General features: G+C 38.9%; 2 protein-coding genes across 3 annotated transcripts in view; one reads left to right on the top strand and one right to left on the bottom strand.

The window, feature by feature from the left end:
• Positions 1-11,454, top strand: part of LOC113664889 (trafficking protein particle complex subunit 5) — a 34,019-nt gene extending 22,565 nt beyond the window's left edge. For both annotated transcript variants that reach the window (XM_089187446.1, XM_089187447.1), the window contains one exon: positions 11,257-11,454. In XM_089187446.1, the coding sequence (XP_089043572.1) occupies positions 11,257-11,355 (99 nt within the window). In that variant the 3' untranslated portion in view covers positions 11,356-11,454. The remainder of the gene's footprint in view (positions 1-11,256) is intronic.
• Positions 11,455-13,929: 2,475 nt separating this feature from the next.
• Positions 13,930-22,089, bottom strand: LOC149037827 (uncharacterized). The gene is made up of 8 exons (XM_089186411.1): positions 22,023-22,089; positions 20,998-21,077; positions 19,582-19,895; positions 19,199-19,503; positions 18,001-18,239; positions 17,387-17,763; positions 14,694-17,146; positions 13,930-14,299 (listed from the first exon to the last, which is right to left on the bottom strand). The coding sequence occupies exons 1-8, from the start codon at positions 22,087-22,089 to the stop codon at positions 14,277-14,279; spliced, it is 3,858 nt and encodes a 1,285-aa protein (XP_089042537.1). The 3' UTR covers positions 13,930-14,276.
• Positions 22,090-22,613: the final 524 nt, after the last annotated feature.

Below are 22,613 nucleotides of genomic sequence, written 5' to 3'. Positions count from 1 at the left end.
GACCTTGGGCCGCCACTGCTGACATCGGTGAAAGACATTCTGCATTATAACTATGCCTTATTTGGTTCCCCATACAATCCTGTAGGACGTGTTCGTTTCTTGTGAGTGACTACCGAGTCACACAACGCGTGACGCTTTCATGAATTAATCGTTTGCTTTTTCTCTAGATGTGAGCTTGGGCCGCCTCTGCTGACATCAGTAAAGGACATTCTGCATTATAAATATGTCTTGATATAGGATTGAATTTAGTTTTTGATCACGTGATTGTGGAAACTATCAGTTTCTCAAACTAAACAATGCTGAACAATCTTAGTTATAATAAGGTTAAAATATATTGTATGAAACCATTACGGTTTGAAGAAAGCAATTTTATGGTGAGGATATGAAGCATGCGTTCAACGCAAAAGTACGCTTACACTGTGTATGCAATAACAGTAAATTTAAGAAAGTTTTAGTTTCTCTGAGAAAATTAAAACATCTCTCTTCGTGAGTGCGCAGCGTCATGACTTATCTTCTTATGCGAGACTGGCGCTTAAAAAAGAAAGGGATTACGGCGTTTAGAAACATATGTACCGTAGCACCCGCCGCTAGTATCTAAAAACTTAAGCGAATAGTATCTCGACCATGAAACATTTGTGTGCTAGTGGAAAACGGAGATTCAATTGGAGTCTACCGCAATCTTGGAATCGATCGTTAAACCCTCCTAAAAAGTGTCAAGTTAATAGCTAGTGGAGATCTTAGCCACCGGAAAACCACGTAATGAAGCGCTACGGATTTCCTATATCAACGTGGGACAGTTCAGTTTTATGATCATCAATTTCTCAAATTGTATAATACTCAATAACCTTATTTTAGTTAATGAGGATAAATCATACGGTATAAAGCCACAGAGATTTGAAAAAGTTGCCGTAAAACCAATTTATTTCGCCGTGGTGACTATTCAATCGCGCCATCAACCGCTTTAACGAAGGGCTAACACTCGAAACGTGACGTATCGCAAACATAAAGATCAAAAAAGTAGGTACTGGGCTTTGCCATAAGTGCCTTACCTCTCTACAGTTACTACATAACTAAAGCTGATAAAAACCGAGTGACTAGGAAAGATTTTCAATCGCACTTACCAAGATGTTGACAGTGTGGCTGATGCTTTCAAAATGAAACAACAAAAATAACGAATTACTTTTCCCAACCTTCCTAACTTCCGCTGTCACAGTGTTTTAGGTATCCAGATCACGTGTGTTTAGGTTATTCCTTTCCCCCCTCTGGGCTTATCGAAATAAGAGAAAAGGTTTAAAATGCATACTTCTTGTGTGCCCGTATACCCGTCTATCGCGTTCCATTTAGGTTGAAATTTTTAACAGTTAGTGGTCATATGATAAAATGCTTATTGACCGAATTTGGTGAGGCCAGTGAAGAAAATATTAAGCTCAGGGTCATGAAGAAAGGACCTCGCTGCGCCCCTACCACTCCATCAATAAGTACACAGTATTTTGGTTTCGTACGTCACACTTTTTATCACCATGATGTAATTGAACATGAAAAATGAAAAGTGTTATTCTTTTTACAACAGGAAATGTCAGGTTTCAGTGTTTACCCCTTTGAAAGGTTTGATTTTCATCACAAGAGCGACCACAGTACAACCTAAGTCTATTTTTTTTTAACGCTAAGCTACCTTTGCGTGATAATGGACTCATTGTCTTCGTGAACTTTTCATTTTCTAGCAGGTGTGATTTGCATGATCAAAGCCAAAACTACTAAAAAAGCCAAGTGACTGTAATTCGGTTTTGCACGTCACACTTTTGTAACTAGTGATGGTTATAAAATAATCGAGATAGTTCGCACGCTCTCATAGGTCAACTGGTTAGTTTAGATGAGAGTCTGTAAACACAGCTTGTTGGGACGTCACACTTTTAATATTTACCGGCGCAATTTGAAAACACTTCAAACTCGCAGTTTTCCTAATACTCGCAAAGTAATTTCAAGTATAAGTGATAAATATCGGAATTGGGGAGTTTTGATCTGGGGTTTGGCTTCCGTCCCCCCTCTTTAGTGAGGAACAAGAAGGAAGAAAAAGAGGAACTATCGCTTTGCTTGCCTTGATGATCATGAACTGTGCGGCCTCGTCGAGGGAGTTCAAGTGAAGACGACAAATATGCAACAAAATGCACAGTAAACATCGAAATGTAAGGAAACAAGGAAACATTTTGGAAAAAAAAAGTTTGAAAAATCGTTCTACGCGCCCTACTTTCAAAGAAACCATAAAAACTATATATCACTGAAAAACTTATAAAGTATGGAACAAAAGTTTTTTTTTTCCCCAGCAAATTTAGTTTCAGTGTTTTCTCTAAATAAAGAGTAAATGAAATGAAAGTTTGGAAATTTGACCGGATCTTGTTGACAGTAACCTCAAATCAAAACTCACAATTTCAAGGCAGTAACAAAACAATTTTTTGTTACTGCCTTTGCTATATTACAAAAATGAAGAAGCCGTTTGTTTGTTACGGCTGAACGAAGACAAAAATCATGCTTCTTAGGTCTCTAAGGCAGGGTAATTAATTTATTTTTAAAAAATGACATTTAGTTGCCCTTTTGGTGTGCAATGAGCAGACGCCGGTCCCTCGTAAAAATGCCGAGTAATCAAGTCGATTTTGAAATTAACGCAGAGGTCACATAATCGAAAGAAGTCGGTGACGCTGATTGCAAAATGAGAAACTTTATAAAGCGAGACTACATTTTTCAAAATAAACAAGCAGTGACGTGGCTTGATTAAATTTCCTGAACTTAAGAGTCATCCGATATATTGACAACTGATATATTTAAACGTGAAGTCAAGTACATGCGTATTCAAAGTGGTGAAACTTTGCATCGATATTGCAATTGGTTGAAAGCGAAAGTAGTTGATTAATTTATCTTACTTGACCAATACTGTTCCAATGCTGGACTCACGCTTAAAGACCAGCGGTTATGTGTTATAAGTAGGTCCAAAATTAACGACCAATTGCCTAAATTTAGATAGATTTTGCCTTTTGGATATTTCTCAGATATCATTGGCTAATTTTCAGCTGGTTAAGATGTCACTTTTTTACCTATGTATTTTCTACCCTTCTTTCACTTCATTCGCTTGCAGTTTATCACTTCCCTTTATCGGAATAGTAGTTGAGATCTCCGTGCTCATCTGATTAAGTTAACAAATTCTTCCAGCTTTTGCATGATTCAATTTTGATCTCTTCAGATTCACCGTAAAAGGAAATATCTCAGTCAGAAAACAACTGGTTTCCTTGGTTTCCCATCCTGTTATCACTGTTATCACTTTCCACTTGAATATTCTCTTCGCATATCTTTTTTTTCCTCTAATTGCTGCTTCCTGTTCTCTTTTATCGCACTTAGCTTGTTTTGAAGCCAAAACAAGGTTAAAAATACAAAATATAACACCGACAGATATTGGCTACGTAAGTAATTAGAAAAAAAGGCTATAAAACGGACAATTACAAAAATGCACGGTCATTCAAGGCTACTGTTCCTCAGTGAAGGCGAGGCCGATCTTTGACGAAGAAAATGGCTGTTGCACAGTTGTGTATTTTAGCGCTGTTCGTGGCTTCCACAAAAAGTAGCAGTATGTATAACATGTACTCCAACATGATCATACTCGATGACAAAGGAAATTACATTGTTTCCTACAACTATTATGAGTTCGCAGACAGACTGGAGTTTATGGTGCAAGTAAGAACCACAGGTTGGGTTGGTTTCGGTGTTGTTGGAGTAGCACCAAATAATATCAGTAACTATGATGTGGCAATAGGGGGTGTGAAAGATGACGGAACAAGCTATCTACAGGTAGGTCGGAATAACAAAATGTAAACTATCTAAAATCAAAAGAAAAAAACGCGGGCTCGACACATGTTACGATTTTTGTCTGATTTCTTTCATTTAAGTTAAGACGCTAAATTCTGATCGCGAAAATATATAAAATAAAAGTGAAGAATTTAACTTACAAAGTATAGCGGAGAAATGGACGCAAGTCTCTAAATTTAGAGAGAAATGGCATGTTTATTGTTTATGTAAAACATTTGGTGATAGTATACTCAAATATTAATATTGTTGCTTCACAAATTTCGTCTTTTATCACTGGCGTTTCATCCGCTTTTATTTTTTTAGCTTAAGCCTCGTTTTAGTCAAATTCAGTTGAAAAGAAATTAAAGCCGGGTATATACCGTTTCTGTGAAGGAAACATGATTTTTTTTGAGGATAGAAAAATAAAACATAAAATTCTAATTTTGTGTGTGTCGAATGACGTAACATATTCAAATTACCATGATTCAGTAAAATCGCTTCAGGGATTGAATATTCATCAAGACACATCTGCTGTAAATGCAGAAGTCAACTCCCTACCTGCGGAGCACTATAACATCAACTCTTGAAATTCTTGGCAATGAGTCTACTTAAATCAAGTCTCTGGAATATCAGTTCCATGAAAACGATCTGTCGCACACAGAAACCTTTAACTAATGGCTCAAGTGAAGTGTATTGGGGAAGGCCTGTAATTGTGAATATAAGGTAACTTTCCTAGTAACTAGTATCAGGCAAACAGGAAAATATCATGAACGTCAAGATCTGATGAGAGGGCGTACTCTGATCTTTTGGGCGGGTACTCAAGTACTCTTAGCCCATACCAAACTGGTTAAGGAGCCATTTTAACACCCTAGCTATTCTGGACTTAACACCTGAACTTATTTTTATATCTTAGACTACCAATGAACCAGAAACTCCAGTCTATATCTATGATCTGTTTCTCTTATCTGCTCAAAAGGTACGTTACAGTTCATAAAAGAAAATTATAATACGTTTCTTTGAGAGCACGCGGTGTCATAGACTGACTTATCTTCTTGCGCCAGACAGTGGCGTTTTAACAGAAAAACAAACGTAGTTAATAACCAATGCAAATTAAAGCAACTGCAAAACAAGAAACTGTAATGTCAAGAATTTCCTGGGATATCAGCGAGGAAAGTTTACAATAAAAATTTTGACGTTTTTGATCTGGTTATCGATGGCGTGATTGTATTGATAAGGATAAAATACAGAGTATAAAGCCACAAACGTTTCGAAAAGTTGCCTTACACTGAATATATTTAACTGTGGTGGCGACTCGTTCACAACTTGAATTAACCAGCCACCGGGTAACCCAAACATATTGACTGGCTAATAAAGACCAATTACTACTAGGCTTTTGTGTATAATACGCACCGTGATTTTAATGGTTATTTTTATAGAAAAAAAGTGCGTATTATACACGGGTAAATACGGTAACCCAAACATATTGACTGGAGCTTATTATTTGAGCGTGGTCTATCTGTAGAGGAGGTGGCCGAAAAAGTCCAGAAAAAGATCGGTAAAGAATGCATACACAATTGTCGGGTTAAGATCCTGAAGTTGTACTTGCGCCTTTGCAAAAGACCCAGTGATATGTGTAGAGAGAGGACAAGAAGCCATGTTGCAATGTTCTTAATACAATAAATGGTTTGAACCTGGGGGTAACATGTGATATTGTTAAATACCTAGAATTTAACTCAACAAAACGAGCACTGTGATTGGCTGATTCTTGGTCACGTGCCCCTCATCAAATTCATCAGGACTCTCGGGAGTGGTCATATGATAAAATGCTTATTGACCGAATTTGGTGGGGCTAGTGGGGAAAATATTTGGCTCGGGGTCATGAAGAAAGGAACTCATTGCGCTCGGTCCGTAGGTCATGACCCCAAGCCAAATATTTTTCAGTCCGGCCCTACCACTCAATAAATAAGAACACAGCATTTCGGTTTTGTACGTCAGGAGTGTTAAGAAATCATTTCTCCTTACAATATCAATACAATATCAAGCAAAGACGTGAATAAATCAATTCATATCAACTAGGGCATTATGAGTTGATCCAATACCAAATTCTTAAATTAGGGGATTATTAGCTGATCCAATACCAAATTCTCAGACTTAACATCGCAAGAAATGTAGTGGGATTGGTTGGGAGAATTAATAATGAGATATTGTGGGTGAAAGAGTTGAATTGTATATGAATGCTTTAAAAAGGAAAGTGATAATTGAATCACAATGAGTTCTAACTGTCGAGTATTACCCGTTAGGACATAAATTTGAGGCAGTTGGACAAAAGATAGATACCAAGACTACCTTAAACAGCTCAACTCCAAATTCGCTCCGACGAAAGGCCAACGCTTAAAACGTTGAAACCCTTTACAGTGGTCGGGAACCCGGTGGCCAATTTTTATTATCAACTCAGTTGATACAACCAAATTATCTTGCTCTACTCCACCACCGACGCAGCAACACAGCTTGTCTAGAACTTGCCCCCTTTATTCATCCAATAAAAAAGATTGGCTTATTAGGTAAAATAAAGTGGACTAGTTCATCGTAGTATTAGACTTTGGATCTAGCATTTAGAGTTGACATGATCATTACCGCTGACCTATCGACATATCAGCTGGGAAGCTTAGCTTACTGCCTCCCCTGCCCGGCTGCCCCCTTTACTTTTTACCCCTTTACGCGAAGGAGGCAGTTTACTTCAGAGAAAACCTTCTTTGATTCAAGATTCCTTTTTTCGATCTGAAAACAAATGTTAAGGATGTTCCAGCAGAGTTCAATAAGGAGACCACAGACCTCATCGCAAATCTTCTTGGAAAACCAAATTCTGTAAGTGGCCAAACATTTGGATTAATTTTGGTGCGTGGCAAGCGCAAACCGAATCAAGTCATTTCAGATATTTCCAAGCCCCTAGAGCTAAATTAAACTATTTTAGCGGTGCCCTCTACTGATTGCATGGTGATCAATTCCAGAAGATGTAGAAAATTTGGATCAGGTTTTATCGTCAACAATAAGATATCTGATAAACGGAAGTTTAAACGGACAGAACGAGGAAATATTTGCAATTTTAATTCATAGATTAACGATCAAAACGAAAACTTACTAGCATTGAATGGAAATGGTTTCGAGTACAGAGGAACTGAAACGAATTTTTGACAGAAAATTACTGAAGAACTCTGTAGTCTGTAAAGCATCGTAGAGGTAAAACAACACCATTATTGCCTGGGCATTTTGTTCCTGATGGGTGGTACAGGAAATGTACAAAGTTTTAAGACATACGTGTTTCACTTTACAGCTTTTTGCCATGAACGCGACCCTGGGTAGGTGGGTTATCCCACCTTGAGACGTTTACATGGCAAATTGTCACCCCGGTTGATAGGGTTACCCCACCTAGCAGACCGGGCAACCCGCCTAGGCGGGTCACCGCACTTATCATGTAAACGTGATCACGAAAAAATTTTAGTCATTCATCGTGGTTTAAAGATTTTTGTATTGCCTGTTTGTTTTGTTGTTGTTATGTTTTTTCCCATTATTATTTCCAGTTAAGTTTAAATGACTAAGACTATGTTGACTTTTACAATATCCTTGCTAAGGAACAATAACTTCTTTGAAAGTGAAATGTGATCATCGCAGTAAATTTTCCAATTTAAGCAATTGGAAAGAAGAAGCCTGAAAAAAATCAGGGCTTCAACGGGATTCGAACCCGTGACCTCCGCGATACCGGTGCGATGCTCTACCAACTGAGCTATGAAGCCACACATTGGGAGCGAGGTCAATTTATTGAGTTCATATCTTCCCGTGCAGTGAAATGATGTGAAGTTTTATATGAAATAATTCATATTTTTTTTTTTTTTTTTTTTTTTTTTTGTACTGCGGTTGTAGATGAATGTGAAATGTGATCATCGCAGTAAATTTTCCAATTTAAGCAATTGGAAAGAAGAAGCCTGAAAAAAATCAGGGCTTCAACGGGATTCGAACCCGTGACCTCCGCGATACCGGTGCGATGCTCTACCAACTGAGCTATGAAGCCACACATTGGGAGCGAGGTCAATTTATTGAGTTCATATCTTCCCGTGCAGTGAAATGATGTGAAGTTTTATATGAAATAATTCATATTTTTTTTTTTTTTTTTTTTTTTTTTGTACTGCGGTTGTAGATGAAAGTGAAATGTGATCATCGCAGTAAATTTTCCAATTTAAGCAATTGGAAAGAAGAAGCCTGAAAAAAATCAGGGCTTCAACGGGATTCGAACCCGTGACCTCCGCGATACCGGTGCGATGCTCTACCAACTGAGCTATGAAGCCACACATTGGGAGCGAGGTCAATTTATTGAGTTCATATCTTCCCGTGCAGTGAAATGATGTGAAGTTTTATATGAAATAATTCATATTTTTTTTTTGTACTGCGGTTGTAGATGAAAGTGAAATGTGATCATCGCAGTAAATTTTCCAATTTAAGCAATTGGAAAGAAGAAGCCTGAAAAAAATCAGGGCTTCAACGGGATTCGAACCCGTGACCTCCGCGATACCGGTGCGGTATTCTTGTGTATGTGTATGTGTATGTGTATTCTACTCTTAATTTCTTAATTTTTTTTTTTTTCAGGCTTCTTCTTTCCAATTGCTTAAATTGGAAAATTTACTGCGATGATCACATTTCACTTTCATCTACAACCGCAGTACAAAAAAAAAAAAAAAAAAAAAAAAAAAATATGAATTATTTCATATAAAACTTCACAATAACTTCTTTAAAAATCGACGGTATAAGCTATAAATTCACAGAAATAATTATCATAAATCATATATCAGTAGAAATTCACAAAAGCTGCAATCTGATTGGCTACACAACTACGTAGCCTCATACTGTCCAGGTGTCTAAAAAAAACAATGAGCTTGTTTCGTTGTTAAGTTTTGAACGAGTTCAACTTAGAAGTTCAACTAAACAGTTAAATTATTCGCTTTTGATTTCTCTGTGTGATAATTGATTCAGGCTTGGCCCACGTCAACGACCACGCGAAAGAAATCTTGAGCTCATAGGGCAACTTTCAATCCAAGATTACATTTGTTTGCTCCGCTCTGTCATTGATCCAGAAAACTTGGGCCACTCTCTTTCAACCAATCAGATGCAAAACTAAAATCAACTACGACTTGGTCGCCCGTGTTTTCCCGCGCTTTAGACAGTTTGGTTGTGTTCACTTTGATTTCTCTTTGGCTCTTCTAAGTATTTTCTTTCTTTTGATTGGCTGTAGGGATTACTTTGATTTCAGTTTTACGACACTTAGTCAAAAAGCGCTCCACCCGAAATTTCAAGGGTTAAATATGAACAAAACTAGAAACATGTCACGCCAAGTCAACAAGAGAGAGAAACTCAAAAACGGTGCAAAAATCGCCAAGCAAGTCGTCGTTCCATGTAATAGCGCTACTCTTAATTTCTTAATCCACCCAAAGGAAGTAGTGCAACTGATTCTACGTGATATCAGTACGACATGCGCGCAAAAACACGTAATATAAGCGTATCTGTTAACCACAGAGTTGTTTGGCCTTTAACACCCTGCAATTCACCAGTCAGTGGACAAAAGCCCCCACAAAAGCATTTCCTTCATGCGGCTGGCGGTTTAAACCTCCGCTGCATCACTTTGCTGCTTAAAATCCTATTGTGACTATAACTGGAAAGCTTGCCTCCAGTCTCCACTGTTCCATTAGCTATCTTTAGTATTCGTAACCAGGCTTCTTCTCAGATTCCAATTCCCGGCCTCGAGGCTTTGTGATAACAGACACGTTATAAATGAGTTTTCCACTGGATTTCCAGTTGCTAATTATGGTAAAAACCTCTATGACTGATAACAGATCAAATTAATATTATGTTTGGCTTATTTGATGTCGATAATCACTTTATGCTTTTAAATCACATCATGTTAATAGCGAAGCAGACCATCTTTCTCTGCAGACAGAAATCTATTACCCCAAGCTTTAAGCTTTATTATCTTCATCGCGCACCTTAAAAAAATTTTTAGAATAGAAGAATACCTAGCTAAAGAAAAGAAAAAACTAAACCTGCTCTTAATGAAATGGGAAAAAGTTTTACAATCACTCAGTTGAAATAACTTTATCTTGGGTAGCCTTGTATTAATATTTTTGTTTATTTATTTATTTATTTACTGACCTTATACAATTTTATTTACTTTATACTGCTGTAATTTTCTTTTCTTTTTTTTTTTTAATGTAAAACGGAAAAACACAATAAAATATATAAAAAAAAAATCTATAACTGATTTTGCATAGATATCCTACATGCTAACTTTTAAAACTTGTGACTAATCCATTTATGACTAATCACTGGTGTTCCAGTCGCTAGTTGTACTAAAAAACTTCTGGACCTATTTTCGTAAGGATATCCTACGTGCTAACTTTTAAAACTGATAACTAATAAATTTTTGGTATGTGTGATTTGTTCAGACAGTCGGTCCACGCTGTGTAATAACACATTACACAGCCATCCCTTCCAACAAGGTTAATGCTGCTGTTTATTTTGTTGTTTGTTTTTTCTGTTTTGTTTTTTCGTTTCAGGGCCGTAGAGGTGTTACAAATACGGCCACCGGGCCTGAGAATTCACATCCACTTTCAAGTCAGGAAGTCCTCATAAGTGACATAAGACAGAATTTCTCCCTACAATATCAAAACAATATAAAGCAGACAAGTTATGCGAATAAAAAAATTAGCAATTAGGGGATTATCAGTTGATCCAATGACAAATTCTCCGAACTAACATCTAAAGAATCGTAAGACAGACAATAAGAGATCTGATGGTGAATATTTACTGGGTTGCAAAGCAGCAGGATAAATATCCACTGACACTGATTGGAGGTGAATGGCAAAGAATATTTGGAGTTTGAGTAGCCAATCAAAGTGCTCCTCAGATACTATCAACTATCTCATTATTTTCCTACCTGGCTCACCAATACCACTAGTGCTAAGCTCTTGGCACTTCCAAGCCTTTGTATGGGAAGCTTTGAGTACTTAAGATTTCAATGACCACATTTATTGACAATCAGTCAGCAAGATTGAGTTGCATTGCAATTCTTAGGTGAATTATGTCAAATATAATTTCTATACTCCCTGTAAATCTTCAACCCCCTAACCCCTTACATCACTGCTTAATCAAACTTTTAGGTAATGGAAGTAAAAGGGATGATAACCAGCACATGAAGTTCTTGATTGCTAAACGAATTCTCGTTGTTAGTAAATACTAATTTAAAAGAAAATGAGTAGAGAGAGGTACAGAGAAGGTGCTTTCTATTTTTTTTAGGGTTAAGGTGAATTAAGATTTCTGGCTGAGTGATTTATAGTGTGGGATAGCTACTGACAAGGAATTCACAATATGATTTTGTTGTAGCCTGCTAAAGTAACTGCACACTGGCACAAAGGAACAACTTTGATGATCAAGTTTGAAGAGTCAGTGATACAGAGAGACAAGTCAATGGATGGAAGATGAGATAATTAACTGTAAATAATTCATAACATCGACAACATTGTGAAAAAAAATTGAGTGTTCAGTAGGAAAAGAATTAATTAAAGAGGTTAGTTGTGAAAATAGCCTTTGGTTGTGTCAATTTGCTTGTCATCTATGACACATTCATCAGGTGACAGAAATGTTTATACCATATCTCCTTGAGTAAGCACCTGGATATTTGTTTAAACATTCAGCTCAGTAGAGGTGCTTATTTGAAAGAGGGCGATTGCTGTTCTCCAGCACTGATTCCATTCTAGTTGAAGCTTAAAGAGTTTTAAATAAAGTGGCAATAGATAAAGGTTTTCCATGTATCCCTACAATAAGTGTGTGGAAGGAGCTTCTTCAAGAGGGGCAAATAATTGGCATTATGGCCAAGGGAATGGATGCATGTTCGGGGTAGGGTGCTTATTAGATGATAGACACTTATTCAAGAAAAAAGCAGTACTTACCAGTATATATAACTGCTGACTCTCAAGATCGCTTAATCAACTCTTCTTTCCATTTGCTATAAATTTCTTTGTGTACAAGGCAAGAGAATTTGGTTATCAGTCTTGACATCCTCATGCTAATAAGGTTGTCTGATTATTCTCAATACAGTTTTGGCAACTTTTCCCCAGGCTCCCTCATCCTTGCCCTTGTTATTGTGACGAGTGACCCCTCTATTACATGTAAAGTATAAAAACAATTCGATCGACAAAATCAGTAGTCGCAAATTTACTTCACCTGGTGAACATTATCTTGCGAAGTCTACATTCAGCAAAATCATGCCAAACACTCGCCGTCATTCTTACGATCTCAACTTCAAGTTGAAAATCGTAATTGAAGCTGAAGCTGTTAACAACAATCGAGAGATAGCGAGGGAATACGGATTTTCCGGATCAATGGTTTGGGAGTGGCGCAATAATAGGACATCTTGTATCACCTTGTCAAGCGCGCTTCCATGGGCCGTTACCGACCAAAAGATCCCGAACTTCATCAACCGTAGGCCGACTGGTTTGCAGATTTAATGAATGTAACCGAAGAAGTTACAATTCATAGACCCAACGTTCCGACACTCCTGTCTAGTGCCTTCATCAGGGGTGCTCTAGACGCTGTAACAAGAGGTCCTTTTATATGATCACTAATTAGCGGCCTTTTTTTTTTTTTTTTTCTGACGAGGTGTAAATAAGCGTCAGGAAGCAAACCGCCATCGTCACGATCTAAACCTCCTCCCAAAAATATTCAGAAGGATGTTTTCAATGCACTTATAGCTCTCAAAAAGGATCCGGACAGGCTCGTATTATCTGCTGACAAGGGTAATTGTGTTGTGGTTATGGACAAACAGCAATATCACGACAAAGCTTTGACTCTGCTTAATGACAAGAGTACGTTTGTTGTCTTAAAGTCTGATCCTACCAGTAAAACCCCAAGGAAAGTTAAACAAAATGTTGCTTGATTTGCAAAAAGCTGGTAAAATTATTGACTCTACGTACAAAATGTTAGACAGTAGTGACGGCTTATGTCCACGTTTTTATGGCTTACCTAAAATTCATAAACCGGGAATTCCTTTGAGACCCATTGTCTCTTTTGTTAATTCTCCGACTTATGCAATTTCTGGTTATCTTGCGAGAATTTTGTCACCTGTTGTTGGGAATACTGATTACACTGTCAAAAATTCCTGCGAATTTGCGGATTTCATAAAAGATGAAACTCTTAACACTTGTGAAGAATTAGTATCTTTTGACGTTGTTTCGCTCTTCACTAAAATCCAAATGGGCAAATGGCTATACAAAAACTTTTCTCCGTAACTGCCAAAAACCAGTAACAAATAGTAACGCTCTTGATGAAAGGGAACCAGCGACTGGTTTTGCTGTTATTCCTTACATGCAGGGTGTTACGAATCAACTTAATCTACAACAGATGAACTCTTTATTCCAAGAGAGGATTACTTCCATATTTCAGAGATCTAACTCATAGCCAATTGGCAGAGCTTTTTATGCATTTAAGCGTCGACAAGCTTCGCGCAGGGTGCATAGCACAAGAGGCAAGTGACCAGTTAAAAATTGAAGTATTTACATGCCCGCATGACACTCCCGCCATCTGCAAGCGATTTTATACTTCTGTCTCCAAAGATCAGTTCTGGCCAGGATATACTTTAATGTTTTTTGGCGATGTGATTTTGAATGTGACATTTCCACATCAGCGTGTTCTTGAGCTTTTGTAAAGCCGGAAGTGATCCTTCTCTACTGGAGCAGGTAACTTGAGACACGTATTTCTCCAGAACTTCGTCAGGTATCCTCTTTCCCCTTTTTTAGTCGTATTTTTAAGCTCTGTACGATTTTTTTAAATGTGAAGTGCTTCGGATTTATTTTTAGGATGCGCAACGCTTCTCCTTTTGCGAATCCTATCTTAACGCCGCTTAAAAAGTGTTTACGGGCCGGCACGACTCCTGCTAGGCGTTGAGCTAGTATAAACGAATCTCTCCGCAGTTACCCGTATATTAACAAAACAAATATGGAAGGTATTCTTAATAACTAAACCTTACAAAAGGCTTGAAAATACAAAAATCATACCAGATTTTAGTGGTTTGTTTAATACTTAAACTACTGTCTTAACTTTACTGAATTCGTTTTACTCAAAAGCCTTACGTAGGTCAACATTGTTTCGTGCTTATTATATCAGAATATAATTTTTGCGTGAAAACATAAAAAATGGTGAGTACATAACCAATACCTCCTCCTGAGAATATCAGAAAAGAAAGCACCAAAAATAGGAATAACCGTTATTCTCTCCCCTAACCTGGGATAGCTCTTTTTTTTTAATGTCGATGAAATACCGAATAGAGTATTTTCTCTACTTATTTCTATTTAATTTATCCATCTAAAAGTCTTTTAACTCTGTTCCCTTCGAGTACTTGTCATTATTTACTCTATCGGGGTCTTTTTTCCTGCAAGAAAAAATTTGAAATAACCCAATTTATTATTACCTCAATTAATATTTTGGATATAAAGCAAACACAATTACACCAAGCACAATATATAAAAATAATTGGCTATTACTTGTATCTCATTGGTAGAGAGGCATCTGTGAGATTTTATACTTTACACCAGAGAGCGGAGATAGTAACTCTTCAAAAAGGAAAAAAAAGTGTGTGTAGATATATATATATATATATATATATATCTATATATACTTATATTTATATTTATATACATATATATATAGATAGATATATATTAAACTAGCCTTGATGTTCAAGGTAACAAAGGATCCCCATCCAGTCAACGACTAGTAAGTCATAACCATCCTCACATCTAATTTCTCTTTAATTAATGAAATACCTGTTCTCACCGAGTCTTGCCGCTGCTTGTCAAACTCGAGTCTCACATCATCTCCAATCAGCGTAAACGAAGCCCAATCAGAAATTTTGTTCAAGGCGTTTTTTCTCATCCCTTTCATGGCCTGATGAAGGGATTCACTGGCACTTCTTCCTTCAATGAGGTGTTCGTAGAACCGGCTCATCAGCTGCTCTGTTGCTGAGTCTGGAATGGCCCACAGCGCAACCAACACCGAGCGAGCACCGGATCCTAAGAACGCACGGGCAATTCCTATAACTCCCTCGGCTCTTATCTCTCCACTTCCACTGTGACAGCAACTAAGTACTACCAGTTTAGCTCTGACTTTCACTCGTGAGACATCAGCCATCGTCAACATGTAAGCTTCCTTCGGTGGGATAGCGTTTTGACTGTTGGGAGTAGGAATGGGGGAGAGTGCAATTTCTCCTCTTTCTGCGTCACCATGGGCAGCAAAATGTATCAAGCTCACTGAACATATATGCTCAAGTACCGCCTGCTTCGTTGCTTTATCTTCAACTAGAGGCGGAACACCCACCAGTCGTCCGACCATCTCCGCTTCCTTTCTTGCACCTGGCAATGGTTGCAGCCAATTAACCTTGGGATTGCCTATTATCAAGGCACCAGTGTTGCTGTGATAGTCCTCTGGACTATCTTGAATGTTCTTGAGTGTTGTCAACGAAGGAATGATACGGATCTTATGAGTCTCTGACAAGTATTCGGCTCCCTCCTTTTCACTCAGGGCAGCAAAGGGAACTTTGTACAACCTGCGGTCAGGAACAATAATGACTTCAGGCTCATCAAGCAAATCATAAACGGGGGCAATAAACATTTTGTAACACAAATATAGACTTGAAATCACTTTCTCGTCCTCGTCCTCGTGCTCCTCCACAAGTCGCAATCTTGCTGAGCTCTTTTGCGCGGGGGAGAGAGGTTGCAATTTAATCGTATTTAAAGACCGATCTTCACAATCTTTAGTGGGCAAAATACCAAGACTCCGGAAATTATCATCCAAAAATTGACTCAAAGACAAATCTCTGGGCAACCCAGCCTGAACTAGATTCTCTTCTGGTGATACTCTTCCATAGTGAAGGACTCCACTTGTTTTCAAGATCCACAAATGCAGACGATTCTGAAAATAAGAAATGTACAGACAAGTACAGTTATTTTTCTTTCTTAAAATGTTCTCAATGCCAAACCAAGATTGTGGATTAGCAGAGATGTGCGTTTCAACCGAGTACTTCTCTGCCATTAAGTCTGATAGGCCTCTAGCTCGACCCGACTCCTCAACATAAAGAGCATCCCGAGCATTTCCGGTGTCACAAAGCAAAGTACAAAGCAGCTTGTAGGGGAATATTCCTGTGTCCTCCAGAAATGATGTTTTGAACTGATCATTGGCGCCCAAGAAATATCTCAGCTCCTCATACTTTTCAATGCACAGATGAAGACACGACATAGAGTCTTTAATTTTATTTTGAAAAAGATAAAAAACGGAGTAACTTTGAAGGATTTGGAACTCCTTTCTTCCATCTCCAATATCTCTTGATATGAATAAAGCTTTCTCCAAGCATACTTCCGAAACTTCAAAATCACCAACAATTCTAAACAAAATTCCAAGGTTTCCAAGAACTGCTGCTTCCCCTTCCTTATCACCAATTTTAGTTTGGATGGCAAGCGCTTTTTGGAGATACTCTTTAGCCTTGTCGTATTGGCCCAGCGACGTAAACACAGTACCTAGGCTTCCATAACATGATGCTTCCCCTCGTCTGTCGCCAATTTCAGTTGTGATGACAAGCGCTTTTTGGAGATACTTTTCAGCCTTGTCGTATTGGTCACCGGACAGAAACACACTACTTAGGTTTTCGTAGTCAGTTGCCTCCCCTTCTCTGTCGCCAATTTCAGTTCTGATGACAAGCGCTTTTTGGAGATACTCTTTAGCCTTGTCGTATTGGCCAAGCAACCTAAACACAGTACCTAGGTTTCCATAACATGATGCTTCCCCTCGTCTGTCGCCAATTTCAGTTGTGATGACAAGCGCTTTTTGGAGATACTCTTCAGCCTTGTCGTATTGGCCAAGTGACCTAAACACAGTACCTAGGTTTCCATAACATGATGCTTCCCCTCGTTTGTCGCCAATTTCAGTTCTGATGACAACCCCTTTTTGGAGATACTCTCCAGCCTTGTCGTATTGGCCAACGGACGGAAACACAGTACTTAGGTTTCCGTAGTCAGTTGCCTCCCCTTCTCTGTCGCCAATTTCAGTTCTGATGACAAGCGCTTTTTGGAGATACTCTTTAGCCTTGTCGTATTGGCCAAGCAACCTAAACACAGTACCTAGGTTTCCATAACATGATGCTTCCCCTCGTCTGTCGCCAATTTCAGTTGTGATGACAAGCGCTTTTTGGAGATAGTCTTCAGCCTTGCCGTATTGGCCAAGCGAACTAAACACAGTACCTAGGTTTCCATAACATAATGCTTCCCCTCGTCTGTCGCCAATTTCAGTTGTGATGACAAGCGCTTTTTGGAGATACTCTTCAGCCTTGTCGTGTTGGCCAACGGACAGAAACACAGTACCAAGGTGTCCGTAGTCAATTGCCTCCCCTTCTCTGTCGCCAATTTCAGCTCTGATGACAAGCGTTTTTTGGAGATACTCTTCAGCCTTGTCGTATTGGCAAAGCGACTTAAACACAATACCTAGGTTTCCATAACATGATGCTTCCCCTCGTCTGTCGCCAATTTCAGTTCTGATGATAAGCGCTTTTTGGAGATACTCTTCAGCCTTGTCGTATTGGCCAAGCGACGTAAACACATTACCTAGGTTTCCATAACATGATGCTTCCCCTCGTCTGTCGCCAATTTCAGTTCTGATGACAAGCGCTTTTTGGAGATACTCTTCAGCCTTGTTGTATTGGCCAACGGACAGAAACACAGTACTTAGTTTTCCGTAGTCAGTTGCCTCCCCTTCTCGGTCGCCAATTTCAGTTCTGATGACAAGCGCTTTTTGGAGATACTCTTCAGCTTTGTCGTATTGGCCAAGCGACCTAAACACAGTACCTAGGTTTCCATAACATGATGCTTCTCCTCCTCTGTCGCCAATTTCAGCGGTGATGACAAGCGCTTTTTGGAGATACTCTTCAGCCTTGTCCTATTGGCCAAGCGACCTAAACACAGTACCTAGGTTTCCATAACATGATGCTTCTCCTCCTCTGTCGCCAATTTCAGCGGTGATCTCAAGCGCTTTTTGGAGATACTCTTCAGCCTTGTCGTATTGCCCAACGGACAGAAACACAGTACTTAGGTTTCCATAACATGATCCTTCGCCTCGTCTGTCGCCAATTTCAGTTCCGATGACAAGCGCTTTTTGGAGATACTCTTCAGCCTTGTCGTATTGGCCAAGCGACGTAAACACAGTACCTAGGTTTCCGTAGTCAGTTGCCTCCCCTTCTCTGTCGCCAATCTCAGTTCTGATGACAAGCGCTTTTTGGAGATACTCCTCAACCTTGTCGTATTGGCCAAGCGACCTAAACACAGTACCTAGGTTTCCATAACATGATGCCTTCCCTCGTCTGTCGCCAATTTCAGTTGTGATGAGAAGCGCTTTTTGGAGATACTCTTCAGCCTTGTCGTATTGGCCAAGCGACTTAAACACAGTACCTAGGTTTCCATAACACGATGCTTCCCCTCGTCTGTTGCCAATTTCAGTTGTAATGACAAGCGCTTTTTGGAGATACTCTTCAGCCTTGTCGTATTGGCCAACGGACAGAAACACAGTACCTAGGTTTCCGTAGTCAGTTGCCTCCCCTCGTCTGTCGTCAATTTTAGTTCTGATGACAAGCGCTTTTTGGAGATACTCTTCAGCCTTGTCGTATTGGCCAAGCGACGTAAACACAGTACCTAGGTTTCCGTAGTCAGTTGCCTCCCCTCCTCTGTCGCCAATTTCAGCTCTGATGACAAGCGCTTTTTGGAGATACTCGTCAGCCTTGTCGTATTGGCCAAGCGACCTAAACACAGTACCTAGGTTTCCATAACATGATGCTTCCCCTCGTCTGTCGCCAATTTCAGTTGTGATGACAAGCGCTTTTTGGAGATACTCTTCAGCCTTGTCGTATTGGCCAACGGACAGAAACACAGTACTAAGGTGTCCGTAGTCAATTGCCTCCCCTTCTCTGTCGCCAATTTCAGCTCTGATGACAAGCGTTTTTGGAGATACTCTTCAGCCTTGTCGTATTGGCCAAGCGACGTAAACACAATACCTAGGTTTCCATAACATGATGCTTCCCCTCGTCTGTCGCCAATTTCAGTTGTGATGACAAGCGCTTTTTGGAGATACTCTTCAGCCTTGTCGTATTGGCCAAGCGACGTAAACACATTACCTAGGTTTCCACAACATGATGCTTCCCCTCGTCTGTCGCCGATTTCAGTTCTGGTGACAAGCGCTTTTTGGAGATACTCTTCAGCCTTGTTGTATTGGCCAACGGACAGAAACACAGTACTTAGGTTTCCGTAGTCAGTTGCCTCCCCTTCTCTGTCGCCAATTTCAGCTCTGATGACAAGCGCCTTTTGGAGATACTCTTCAGCCTTGTTGTATTGGCCAAGCGACCTAAACACAGCACCTAGGTTTCCATAACATGATGCTTCCCCTCCTCTGTCGCCAATTTCAGTTGTGATGACAAGCGCTTTTTGGAGATACTCTTCAGCCTTGTCGCATTGGCCAAGCGACTTAAACACAGTACCTAGGTTTCCATAACATGATGCTTCCCCTTCTCTGTCGCCAATTTCGGTTGTTATTGCAAGGGCCCTCTCAAAATATTTCTTTGCTTTTAGGCTTTCGCCAAGTTTATAAAGCATAATTCCATACCCTTTGTATAAGTCATACAGTTTCCTTCGGTATCTTTCCGCACTTATGTAGTCAGAGATATGACGATAAGCGCTGAAAAGAACGGTATAGATGTCGCTGTAAAATTGTAGCAGTGCTGAATCAAATTGGTCTTTGCTGTTTTGATCGGTGCCATTTAGCAAAATCAAACATTCGCTGCATATCTCAATGGCTTTCTGAATGCGATCTGAGTTGAGCAAGAACAGGGCAACAAATAAGGCGAGGCTCATGAAAGGTGTCATGGCTTCTGCTGTTAGGTTTCCATTGCAATCCTCACCTGTTATCAGGGAAACATTATTTTTAGTAACACAATACTAAATGGTCGATAATCTTGATTAATAACGAGTCACTTCAAACAGGAACACACATGTTAAGTTACAAAAACGGGCTGGGTTGATTACACCCGGAAACTATTTGTAACAAGCTGAAAGTGTTAGAATTCACAATATCCACTTAAAAACAAAAAAAAAAAGTGAAGAAGTCGGTTGGTCACCTTTCATTTTCCTCAAGTTGGGATTTTTGCAGAACATTACATGACTTTAAAGTCATTGGACAAAGATAAAAAAAACTGACAGACTTCATCTTAACTTTTGCAATGAGAACTTTCCACATGCATAGTTTCTATAAACAACGGGGTAAGTTTTAGAAGAAACTTTGGTGGGATATTAAAAAACTATTTGGCTTTACCAACTGAGTTGACAATGTAAATTGGCCATGATAATGAATTTCAGCCGTCGTTTACTTCCGTTTGAAAAATGTCATTAACCAAGTTCACTGTGCATTTGTCATGGAAGAAGCAAGTCCCATACATGAAATTTCAATTCCAATATTGGAACTGACAGTCAGTGTTATCTACGTAAGGCTCTCCAGAATTATTCGAGAAGAATTGGAAATGACAGCAGACCAAGTTTACTACTGAACTGACTCAGCTTCCGTGTTGAAGTACATCAACTTTGTTAACTCGCGGGTAAGCGAACCGTAGAAACTAGACTTAACTCACTGGGTTACTGTCGTAAATAGTAGCGGAGCTCGCAGAGCGTAGCCCCAAAATTATGTAAAATAGCAGTAGCTCATCAAGCCGAAAAAATTTGGATGTACGACCGTTCGACCGTACGACCGTACAAGGTGCTTCTTTTAACATGCGTGGTCAACTGTACCGCGGGCACGCCAACGCCATGGCTTTGTCCAGTAGTTCAGTGGTCAGTGCACTGGGCTGCGGGTTGGGCGACCCGGGTTCTAGTCCTGGCCGAGGCAAGGCGTTGTGCCCTTGAAACGTGCGGGGAAAAAAAATACGACCTCCACTTTTAGGCTTGGCTAAATCTATATATTATACTTTGACCTCGGTTTTTTGGTTCCTTCATCTCGTCACGTGATGTAAAAGAAACATTTTGCCCTTAGGTTGAATCATATTCCTACCGATTTCTGTCTTTCATCTTTTTGTGAGTGAACGTTAAAAGCCAAAAATCTATTATGTACATCCTCGATGTTGGAGCAGTCTGAAGATTAGTGAAAAGTCTTACAAACTTCAAAGAGAACTTAAAGATTATCCGCAAATGGGCTTAAAGGAATGACAATGGAATTAACTGTAGTTTTAAAACAGTTACAATTGGAGTATAAAAAATCAATGTTAAGAAAGCTCATACAGGTTATAAACAAATAGATACCAAATGATAATCGCATAAAAAAATTAATAAATTACTAAGAGTTTTGGTTTTAATATTCAGTTTTTTCTACCTTTGTTCACATTTCACTCAGGTGATAGACAGTTGTGCCTGACTTAAACAACATTCATATTTGAAAATCAAAAAGTTTCACTGTTACTAGAATTTGTCACAGGATTTGTGATCGAACTAGAACTTCTGGTCTTTCTAATAGCATGAAGAATTTAAAAAAATTTCTCTTCCCAGTGTCTCAACTTTCTTAAGGCAGATAATTAGGAAACCGGAAACAGAAAGAAATGGGAAAAGAGAGTCTCTTCTTAATTGATAATGAAGCTCATTGATTCAATCAATGAAGAAGATTGAAGAATAAGAGGCTTGGTTATATCATGTATTGTGAGGTAAGGAAGCTACCTTTTCTCAAAGGAAACAAACTGCTGCCATGTGTCATAGCCTGACTCGCTGATTTATTTTTGAGGCATTATTCGCTTTGATTAAAAACAAACAAAAAAGACAAGAATAAAATGTAAATTCAGCTAATGAAAAATCCATGGAAATCAAAAGAAATCAGAAAGGAATTAGAACGGAAAATTCTACAATATAAGTTCTAGTTTCCCCATTCTTAGTTTATTGATTTTGTTAAACCGGCTGTCAAAACGTATGTGCGATGCAGACCATTAGGATCACTCTATTTTATTTCTTATTCATGAATAATACAAGAATGATTAATGAGAAAATTGCTCTAGTTTTCTCGAGAACTATTCTACAGTTTAAATAATGTACCGTCCAAAATGTTTGTACTGGAAATTCCCTCGCACGATTTTATTGAAACACCGTTCTTTTGATTCATTACCGAGATGATCACAGTTGTAAGTTATTGACATTCGGGAATATGGCAACATTTGCAAATATTGTTCATTTTAAAAGCAATGAGCGCATTTATCAGACGAATGTCCCTGAAAACGAATATAGTAAATATAATTGTCCACATGATGCCCTACCGTCGATTGCATTTACCTTTCCAAGGTGATGTCACTAAACTTCTGGATAAAAAGAAAAGCCTGCAAGATTTGGCCGAATTACCCTTAATCTACCCCCTTACAGTTATGTTGGTGTTAATTGCCTATTTAGTCACCGGAAATTCATTGTAAAGGACAATAAAATTTCTATTGGTTCAGCCAATTCCTTGAGCACGCAGATCGTCAAGTGATGTTCATTATGTTATTTCATAATCTTTCTTCCTGTGACAACTCGTTCTCCACAATATTCAGTAAAGTAGTTTGGTGGTTAATAAGATACGCTTATACTATGAATGCAATAACAGTGAATTTAAGAAAGTTTCACTCATCTGAGAAAATTAAACCATGTCTCTTA

The sequence above is a fragment of the Pocillopora damicornis genome, chromosome 11 (genome assembly GCF_964200805.1).
Source record: "Pocillopora damicornis chromosome 11, jaPocDami1.2, whole genome shotgun sequence".
NCBI classification, from domain to species: Eukaryota; Metazoa; Cnidaria; class Anthozoa; order Scleractinia; family Pocilloporidae; genus Pocillopora; species Pocillopora damicornis.
Note: the sequence above shows the minus strand (reverse complement) of the source record. Positions and strands in the feature narration are given on the sequence as shown.